General features: G+C 47.9%; 1 protein-coding gene across 1 annotated transcript; it reads right to left on the bottom strand.

Annotated features, from left to right (window-relative positions):
• Positions 1 to 1,642: 1,642 nt before the first annotated feature.
• LOC139346085 (zinc fingers and homeoboxes protein 1-like) lies at positions 1,643 to 10,324 on the bottom strand. Its single transcript, XM_070984986.1, has 7 exons — positions 9,859 to 10,324; positions 8,854 to 9,483; positions 8,459 to 8,585; positions 5,842 to 7,059; positions 5,525 to 5,656; positions 4,458 to 4,894; positions 1,643 to 3,998 (listed from the first exon to the last, which is right to left on the bottom strand). The coding sequence occupies exons 1-6, from the start codon at positions 10,215 to 10,217 to the stop codon at positions 4,466 to 4,468; spliced, it is 2,895 nt and encodes a 964-aa protein (XP_070841087.1). The 5' UTR covers positions 10,218 to 10,324; the 3' UTR covers positions 1,643 to 3,998; positions 4,458 to 4,465.
• Between the last annotated feature and the right edge of the window lie 439 nt (positions 10,325 to 10,763).

Genomic DNA, 10,763 nt, shown 5'->3' with positions numbered 1-10,763 from the left:
CACTCACAGCGCAGAGGTCAAAGGTCAGCAAAGGTTCCCTCAACAAAAGTCCTGCGCTCAGAGTGTAGAAGTACTTCACCTTTCATTAGATTAATGGTACTGCTGCATTAAAGCAGTAAACGTACTGTACAATGAAAATACTGCAGTAAATTCATGAAGTTCAATCTGAAACGTGTCATTTCGATTGTCTGTCACAGTTACAGGTTGAAGGAATATTAGAAACACCTGAATGACGCAGAGCAGCACGACCTCTGACCTCAGCGATCACACAGACACGGGTCGACTGTGTGTGTAGTATTACAGTACAGTACTGCAGTAAGTGTACTGAGGAACACAGCGTCCATGTTTTCAGAGGATTCTGCTCCTCTGAGCTGCAGATTTATTTTACTGATGTGAATCCAGACGTGACTAAAGTATGAACCTCGAGTCGATCAGGAATCGATGATCGATCAGCGAGTTCAGTCAGTTTTCAGCTTATTGAAGTGAAGATTTGATCTTTGACTTTTATGTTTCAGTTATTGTTTCTTTTTCGTAACTTTGAAATGTTTTTGCACGTTTTGACTGAATGTGATCAAACGTGGATGAATCCACACTTTCTCCTCCTCTTTGGTTTCAGTCGCTGATTAATCAGCTGATTGATTCAGCCAATCAGCTCGTTTCATTTACACTACAGGTTGAAGGTTCACGCCGGTTTGTCCGCTCTGGGCTTCTGTAGCTCATTCCAAGCTAACGAAAACACAACAGTTCTTATTTCAGGTGACTAAACGCTGGTGAAAAACATCCTAATGAATATTTTCTGCCACAGATCCCATCAGTCGTCCACACATCGACCTTTGAAGCTGCAGCTCCGAACTCATTTATTTACGTTAAAACAGCTTTTTGTTGTCTGAAATGTCATGAAGTTTGTTTTTGTGGAATTTACAGACGTCACATTGGACTCGAACTGGAGCCTGAATTCAATCAATCAAGCGCTGGAAACAACAAGTATCTCCCATTTTTTCCATTTCTAATTTCATTTTTTATTTGCTAATAGTCAATGATTAAAAAAAGAGACAAACAGATTAATTGATTCTGTCAGCACGTTGAAAAAAAGTAAAATATTTCCTTCTTTGTCAATCAAAATTAAGCAACAAGTTTGAGCCTTCAGTGGTTTTTCACTCATTCATCCAACAAACAAACAAACAAACATTTGCTGTTTTTCTTCGTAATTATTGAACATTTTGGGGTTTTAGACAAAACGAGACATTTGACGACGCAGTGAAAATATTTCAAACATCGATTCATCTGCGCCTTATTTTCCATCTTATTTATTAACCATTTTGTCCATAAAATGCCAGAAAATAGTGAAAAATAGGCGTCATACATGTTTAGATAACAAGCACCAACAGTGAAAAACACACGATATTTAATCAATAATCATTAATTAATCACTGTGATATAAACAGAAAAGATGTAAGAAACTCGTTGGCGGCTGGTTTTCAGTTTGTTTCACGATGTTCAGTCAATGAGCTGAAGTGTAAAAATACCTCGTCACAGTACACAGACTGAGTAAATGTACTGCGCCGCAGTTTCAGTGAGTACAAGCAGGAAAGATCAATAAAAAGCCGCTGAATCAAACCTCTTTTTCCACTTTTTATTTTTTGCTTGCAGACAAAAAAGATATCCATGAAAGTCCAGATATAATAAATAAATTAACTACTAAAACCGTTTGGCTATTAAAGCAGTTTAAAGATGGCAGAGAGGCGTAACTGTGCAACACGACAGAGCTCATACAAGGACCCGCGTCGCCGACCAATCGTTGACAAGCAAATCGAACAGACGCCGGTCCGACCGCCGACCCGCTGATTGTTCGTTGATGTTTGCATATTCTAACAGAGTCCTACGTGGTTCAGTAAACACAGGAAGTGAGCAGAGAAAAGCAAAACAAAAGCTTATTTCTTCGTTTTTTTACCCCGCATATGAAAAGTTAAAAAGTTCCCGTGGGAACCAAGTGCTTGTGGTTTCTCGCCCCTAAAATATTGTCTGTAATTCTCGTGGAACACCTGAAGAGATTGTTTGCTAGTTCACCCGTATCTGAGCAAGGAAACGCACTAATAACTATGTCTTCTTCTTCTTTCTTTTTAAAGTGATTCTTACTTTGGCGGCGAGGACAAAAAACAGAAACGCCATCTGAAAGACATAATTATTATTGTGTACTCGTGTTTTCATGCATACAGTATTGAATTCTCCCGAAAAGAAAAACTGTCATAGAGTGTAAATGTCACAATCTTACCGAGTTCGTAGCTTAACTGACTGAGGTAAAGTTGCCTGTTTCCTGAAGAAGAGCACACATGCCTTGTTTTTTTCTTTTGGACACACAAACAGTGTTTGGGTTCATCGTCCTTTCAAGCCGATCGACTCTGACGAGCGTTCGAGAACGCCCTGAAGCCGAAGGCCGTGTGAGAAATGTCTGAAAAGTTCAGTCTGTAACAGAACGTTTTGAAACCTTCAGGCTGCACGTCAAAGGAAAAATCCACCTTCGTGTATCGAGACGTCGTGAGCTGCTGCGTTTTCCATCATCAGCTGCTCCTGCTGTCCCACCAGGTTTCCTACGTTTCCCAGAATGCCTTTCAACAAGCCTCAGAGGACTCACTGACCTCCGTCAAAGAGGAACAAGGATTCACTCTTTCATCACGTGAACAGTGAAGGTTTGACGGAGTAAAACTTTCCCAGAATTCCTGCTGTGGCCCCGTGTGACGCCGTTAGCTAGCTGTTCCTAATAAACTGGCAACTGGGTGCAGACAGCGAGTCCACGTCCAGCCGTCGTTCATCATCGGACTAAAACACAGCCAATGAAATCAGCTGATTTTAGCTTGTCACAGATTCTACGAGCGTTCGCATCGATGATACGAAACAGGAAGCGGCCCAAACGTCAAGCGTGTGTTTAAGGTCATTCAGAGACAGCAGGTCGTCTCTGGATACTGTCAAATGTCCAGCTCAACCTCAAATATCGCTCTAACATCCGTTTGGCTCTTTTCAGCGCTGCTTTTTATCTGATTGGACGACACAAAAATACACCGACTGTTAATTTTAAGGTGGATTTTCCCTTTAAGTGATGAATCGACGTCACTGAAACTGAATGGACCCAAACCTGCTGACGTGGAAATTATCACCATATTCAAAAGAACTCAGAACAGCATAATAAGAGTAGAAGAAGAAGAATGGATTCAGTCCCCATGAATTTGATGTTGTTCAGACTTTAACAAATCACTTGAAAACAAAAAAAATAAAATACAAAAAAGGTGAAAATGTCAACGTGGAACTGATCCCAGCGCTGATTTTCTGATTGACAACAAAACCTTAGAAAACAAATGGCACTAATTTGAGTTGTCTATTCACAAAAAACCAGAGCGGCTTTAAAAACCTTTTCTTTCAGAACAGCAAAACGTTGATTTTTGGGGACGATCCCTTGAGAAAAAGGTCAGATGGTCCATTATTGTGAAAAAGTTTTTATATTGATGCGAAATCCATGCGAGGTCTCACCTTAGAAATGTTTTACTGTTTTTCCTTTATACAAAGTTAACCTTAAAACATTGATTTTTTTTGTTTTTGTAAGAAAAATGACATAAAAGGCCAAAATAAAAGCCCTGTCATTCTCGCCAAAATAAAAGCCTTGTTATTTGTACAGGAGCAGAGCTGGAACTTACTCTGGTGGTGGCGTTTGCTGAGGAGGCGTCGCCCTGCGCGTTGGTTGGTCCCACAGTTCATCGCAGAAACAAACATCCTGAAGTCGTCCGGACGTCAGCGCCGTCGTCTCAGTGCTTCTCAGCTGCATCAGGACCCAAAGTTTATCTCCAAGGCACAAAATCGTCGTTTTAGTGACGCGTCGTCCGTCTGAGCCGTGACTCTGCCTGAGCTTCCCGTGGCCGCCTTTGGGTCCCGACCCGCCAGCTGAGAAACACTGATGTGTGTTCGGTCTCCTCCGTGTTGTCTCGGCAGCGGGAGGAAGGACGTTAATGCTGCGAGTGACAACGAAGACATGAAAGAAAAAACTGACGTGACGTGTTTGGAAATACGACTCAAAGAAACAAAGATCTCAATAAATCCTGATATCAGTCACAGCACGCAGTCCTGGCTGGCTGTGATTGGCTGAGTCCGTTGTCGGTTGAGTTCTGGCTGATTTTCCTTCTTTTATTTTGTAAATTTACTGAGTGAGAGGCAGGAAAACGGTAACGTCACGAGGGTTAATGTCTCCAGTCTGAATGAAGCCAGTTTGACTTTCAGCTCGTCTCACTTTGGTGACTTACGGTTGAATAAGTGTGAGAACGTTTCCATGCGTGACTCTCTGAGAGCTTATTTGGTGTCTTAGACCAATAAAAGACAAACTCTTTTTTCATTTAACCAGAACAAATCAACATTTTGATTTGATTATTGATTATATTTGCTGTCAATCAAGTGAAAGTCTCATCAGTGCTCACCTGTCTCCTCATGTCTGCTCCTGAGGCTGTGATTGGCTGACACCTTCAGATTCCTCCTGAACCATTTTGTCATCCTCGTCTTCCTCCTCCTCCTCCTTCTCCTCCTCCTCCTCTTCCTCCTCCTCGTTGCAGTCATCGTCAGTGGCCTCCTCTCCTTGTTCTTTCACCTCCATCTCTCCCTCGCTGTCCACCTGCTCCGCCGCTCCCGCCTCCTCGTCCTCCTCCTCCTCGTCCTCTTCCTCGCCCTCCTCTCCCTCGGCCTCCTCGTCGCTGAAGGGCTCCTTGCCCTCCTCCGCCCTCCTGGCGGTCTCGGAGAACCAGTCCCTCACCTGCTCGTAGCTCATGCTGGACTTGGTCACCAGGTCGTCCAGGTCTCTCTCGCTCAGGGCTCGATGTTTGAGGTAGTAGTCCTTCAGAAACGCCTTCCCGGACTTCACCTGGCAGAGGAGACGTGACACACCGGCCTCAGAAAGACAACATGCGCACACACAGGAGCACCTTCAATCACGACATCTAACTTACAGCAACATAACATTTACAAGGTTTGTGCATCGATGTGATGGAGCTCCTTCAGGTTGTTCCAGTCACTGCATTTGTGACCTGCAGTTTCCTCTGTCATGACACTGTGACATAAAGCAGGAGGACGCTCCCCTCAGCGTCCTGTGCTGCAGGTGCATCAGCTGAAGTTTAAAGTACCACCAGCTCAGTTTCACTGCAGCACAGAGAATCGGGGGAGGGAAGGTCAGCGCTTCCCCTGCACAACTCGCCGCTGTGCAGCCTTTGTGGGACAGTCAGACAAAAACATGAAAGCTTTGCCGCCTTTGTCTGGAAAACAATCCGTGAAAACCCTGACGGCGTTTGTGACACTTTAACCATGAAACGAGCACCTGACTTCCAGGGAACTCAAGCTGTTGTCTGAAATGTCACGACTTTTGTATGTGCTGACATTTTCACAACAACCAAACCGCAGAAGCTGAGCGGTGAGAAGGTGCCGTCCAGCCCTTCATGTCTGATTAGCATTATTATTACTGCATTAGCTTTAGCTTGCGTACTCTGCATACACTGACCTTGATGGCAGTGGCGCCCCCCTGTGGTGACCGTTTGCAGGGATACGGCCGGCGGGTCCTTCTGGACCAACCACGGAATCGTTTCCTGGACTTCTTCTGGCTCTTGGCTCCACCGTTCAGCGCCTCGTCCACCTTAAATCCATTACATTGATTCAGTCCAAGTAACTGTGAGTCAAAGTACTCTAAAGAGGTACAAATACACTGTGGTTGTTCTTTTAACAGACGCTAACATCACATGGTGCTTCCCTGAAAACAGAATAGCTTTGGACACAGAAAGCGACTTGTTGTATCACTTGTTGTTCAGTAAAGCGCGTTACCTTCCCGCTCTGGTAGAGGTAGTACCACTTCAGGTTGCTGTTCTTGCAGGCGTAGCGCGTGTCTCCGAACCAGTTGACGATGTACGTCCTGGGCAGACCGCTGTCCTCCGCCATCTGGTCGTACTCCTCGGACGTCGGCCACTGCGTCCGGACGAAAGCCTTCTTCAGGATGTGGAGCTGCTCTGGCGTCTTCTTCATCGTCTTCCTGCTGGCGGGTGGAGTGGTCTGCCGCTCCTGAGTGGCGGACGAAGGCGCGGCAGCTGGCTTCGCCTTCTCGGCGTCCCCCTCGGGGTCGCTCTCCTTCGACTGCGCCGCTGAAGGCATCTTCCGCCTCTCAGTGAACCAGGCGTCCACCTCGCGTCGCGTGAGCTTCGTCTCTGCGCGCAGCCGGCTCAGCTCCTCGTCCGAGGGCGTGTCTGATTTCTGGAAGCTGGCCTCCAGGACGAGCAGCTGGTCCGGAGTCTTTTCCTTGAACTTCTGCGGCGTGAAGTCGGGGAAGGCGTGGCGGAATTTGACCCGCGGGTCGCTGGTGGAGCCCGACGACCCCGGGGCGTTGGCAGAAGTTGGGGAGGAATCGCTGGCGTCGTCGCTGGAGTCGATGACGATGGTGGCGGTGTTGTCGCTGTTGTTGCTGTCGTTGAGGCTGCCGCTGCTGCTCCTTCCTCCTCGGCCTCCTCCCGGCGCCGCCGCTCTGCCGGAGGAGGTTTCGCTCAGCAGGACGCCGTGGTAATCCTTTGAGTTCCTCTGGTTGTAGCGCGTGTCGCTGAACCACTTCTTTATTGCTCGTTTGGAGAGTTTGGTGACCTGCATGAGTCGTGATATCTCCGCCTCTGTGGCGAACTGCCTCCTGCCGTAGCTGGCCTTCAGCTCCGCCAGCTGCTCCTTCGACTTCTTTGGTTTGGTCGCCGACGCGTCCAAACCGAGCGCTGAGCCAGCCGACATCTCCGTCTTTGATTCCGACGTCGAAGGTTCGGCGGCTTTGGGCTGGTTGCCGGGGACGCCAGCAACTGTCAGGGTTATGGGGGAGGCGACCGGCACGGCGCTGCCGTTACCCGCTACCTGAGTGAGGACGAGCCCCGGCTGACCGACGATCTGGCAGGTCTGAAAGATGGACTGCAGGCCGTTAGTGGCTGCGGCGATGTTGGCGGGGATGACGGTGATGGTCTGAGGGACGGTCTGCACTGTGCCGTTAAACTTCTTCCTCCTCGCCTCCTCCACCTGCAGGGAGCGGGAACAAAGAGGAGGCCGTTAGATGAAACGCGTCGGTAAGCCTGAAACTTAACGAGGGAGCTGGTCTGCTCTCAGCTGGATCAGCTGATGGTGTCATAAAGTCACTGCACGCATCATTAAAAAACTCATGCTGGCTGCTGATGAAGACCTTCTTTACAAACTGTTTGTGTGTACTGATGTGTACAAGTCTGTACTTCTAAACCTATTTTTTGGCATTTCTGTTTCATTATGGCGGCTGGAGAGAGAGAGGAGAGAGGGGACGACGCGGCGAAGAGGCCGGGCGGGAATCGAACCGGGGCCACCGCGGCAAGGACCCGGCCCGACACGGTCCTCACTTCTAATACATTTTAAGGCGTTTTCAAGCACACTTACAGAACTGAAAATGCTCGAGAAGAATGTACAAATACACTAAAATCCCAATGCTGATGTATTTTCATGATGCATTATGTTGATGTATTATTATGAATAATTATTCTATTATTTTAATAGGCAGTGTGTGTTTAACCTGCTGCTGCAACAAAAGAATTTCACAAATTAGGATCAATAAAGTCTAAGTCTCTATTTGTGAACTTTTAATGTTTGATTTTATGGATTTTATTTTACACTATGAATGTGTTTCAGTTGTACTTTAAATTGAAGGATAGCATGAGCAAATACAAAATACTTCATATATTTGCAGTATATTAAGTACTTAAAATAGTCCCATTTTAGTACAGTTAAGTGTACTTAATAAAAGTTTGACCTTGTAAATAAATTAGTCCAATTCAGCACATTTTACAGTATTTCATATTCTGGATACACGTATACATGCTCAGTATACTAATATTCAGTGTATTTTAGTGTTTTCTTTTCCACTGAGAACAGTTTATGCGAACCAACCAAAATTCATCTGGAGGCACAAAATGGCGAAAGCTGAAAATACTAAATTATGACTAATTTCAAGAAACTGGGAAGAGACGAGCTAAAAAGCAGTGAAAGCAAAGCAGCACTTAAAAAGGTCACGTCATCAATAAAGAGATTATCACATTACGCGAGTCCTCAAGACGGACTTTCACGAAGCACCGTGATGAATGAGTCAGAGTCTGCCAAGTTCAGGCAGATCGCTCCAAACTGAGCCTGGATCAGCCAGAAGAGGACACTCACAGTGGAATCTGACTTTTGTGGGATTAAAAGGTCTTTGAATAACAGGCTGAGTCATGTCTCATTTGATTGGATGATCCGTCAGACTGAACTTTATGTCTGAAGCCAAACGTGCACGTTAGAAGCTGGATGGAGCGGACTCCTCTTCAGGCTTTGTGTCTGCTGCTTAAATTCAGACTGATCACTGGAATAAAGCGTCCGTCTTATTAGAGACACACGAAACGTGGCGTGGCGTGAAAGCACCGACCTCCTCCGGCGTCCAGCTGACTCCGTGTTTCAGCCTCTGAGCAGAGAACCAGACCTTAATCTGCTCCTCGCTGAACTTGGTCTGCGAAGACAAGCCCATGATCTCCGACACCGAGGGATACGGAAACCTGCGGCACAAAGTCAGAGGACGAGCCGTTAGAGACAGAGTTCACGCTCAGCTGACCTCCGCTGACCTGAAGACACACTGAGCAGAGTTTACCTGCTCAGACATACAGACTGCGAGCCTGCAGGCAACGACAGCTTCACAACTTACCTCACGTTGGTAAATAAAAAGAGAAATCCTGACTGAAGCCTTAAAGAACACATGCTCATCACCAGAGAAGAGATCCACAGAGGGAGAGTAAGGTGTTGCCCCGCCCCTCCAGGTGTGCTTACCTGTTGTAGGCGCTGACCAGCAGGACGTTGTTGTCCATGGCCGTGTTGTAGGTAGGGATGCTGCTGATGGGGATGAGGAGCTGCGTCTGTGTCTGAGTGCTGTTCTGCTGGTTCTGCAGGGCCGACAGAACCTGAGCCAGAGTCCCGGGAGGCAGCACGGCGCCGCCGCCGCCCGAGCCGCCTTTGATCTGCAGCACGTTGGGGCTGTTGACCACGATGCTCTGCGGGACGGCCTGGACCTGCACCGGCGCGGAGACGGGGAGGAGGCGAGGGGCAGCGGCGGCGGGGGCCATCGGGGCGGGAGACAGCGTGGGCGGCTCCTTGTTCTCGTCGTCCTCGTCGTCGCTCTCCACTTTGATGACGTCATCGATGGCCACTTTGTGCAAGGCGGTGAACTTCTTGGGTTCTGGTCGGCTCTTGATCCTCATGATGGGGGTCTTGCTGAGGGCGATGCCTTTGCGAAAGGTCTCCTCTGCCTCGTCGTCCTCCACTTTGACGAAGCTGCCGTCGAAGGTGAGGTCATTGACCGTCTGCTGGAAGATGGTCTCGTTGTTTCGCTTCACCATCGTCCGCGTGAAGTTGTCCTCGCCGGGGTGGAGGCGAGCATTGTGGGCCAGCAGCGTGTCGTAGCTACGTGAGGAGACAAAGTCAAAACGATGAGGAGTGCTTCAAGGCAGAAATATCAAAAACAGAACTTAAAGGAGCTGCTCAGATAACTCATCACAACCCTGACGGTGGCCAAACCTCAGGAGCTCCAAGTGAACCACGAGAGAAACCCGGAGGCTGTGGAGCATTCTGGGAATGCTGAGTGGGTTCTGTGTTCAGTCAGAACACGTGACAGGAACTGATCCACAGCCAGTTTGCATGAATTATGACCACAAGCTAGGAGAACTCCCAGATAAGCTGGGATGATGATTAGAGGTGTTTCACCTCGTATCCATTCAGACACCTAAGACATCAACACGTTTACAAACGAGCACGTCTGCAAACACACAGCCGCCGTACCTCTTGGTGTGGTAGTCGCACTCCATGCAGACGTAGGAGGTGTTGATGACGACATCGGGATGCTCTGTGTCCACATGCATGGTGAACAGGTTGAGCTCCGCCGTCTGGAAGCTGCAGTACTTGCACTCGTAGCCTCCCTCTGCCATGTTTGAGTCCACATAGTGGTCCGACACCAGCCGGACGTCCGGGTCCTCGCCGCGCTCCTCCGCCAGGCCACAAGCCTCCGAGGAGACAATCGCCACGCCGTTGCTGTCCTCTGGTTCGGCTGTCTCGGCGACGTCCTCCATCTCCTGATCTGAGTCGACAGTTTCTCGAGGAGGAACCATGCAGGGGGTGGTGGACTTCCTCCTGCTCGCCATCCTGAGGTGCGGTGAGCGCTGTGTCTACCCGAGTGTCAAAGCTGTCTCAGTTCAAGCCGTCCTGTTGTGGCTCCATAAAGCAGGACGTCATCAGTCGAAATGTTTCCTCTGTTCACTTAATCCCTGAAGAAAGACAGAAAGACAGCATGAGCGCACGTGTCTGCAGCACCGACACGTCCACTTTTCAGGTGGTTTTTTAGGGCCAGGTTCAGAGGTTTAGATCAGCTGCATCTCCTTTTGCTCATTTGGTGCGTTCAGGTGCAAACGGACAAAATGAATACTGGTGTCACAACATGACACTTCTGACAGAGATGCCTTCAGCTCACCTTTTAAACAATTATGATTAGGTTTGTTAGTGCTCTTAGGTGGACAAATATGCTTCTAGATGACCTCAAACATGTCCTCTGCGTATCTGCAGACATCTACTCTCGACAGCTGTTTCTGTTTCTTGCTCTCTCTGCTTGTATAAACACTATTTTTAGCCAAACTATGCATTTGTTTTCTAATACTTCTTGATACTGTGACAGTTTCATTTCCCTGCTGCTG

Source organism: Chaetodon trifascialis, chromosome 17, assembly GCF_039877785.1.
Source record: "Chaetodon trifascialis isolate fChaTrf1 chromosome 17, fChaTrf1.hap1, whole genome shotgun sequence".
NCBI classification, from domain to species: Eukaryota; Metazoa; Chordata; class Actinopteri; order Chaetodontiformes; family Chaetodontidae; genus Chaetodon; species Chaetodon trifascialis.
The sequence above is the reverse complement of the archived record's forward strand: the minus strand, read 5'-3'. Positions and strand labels throughout refer to the sequence as shown.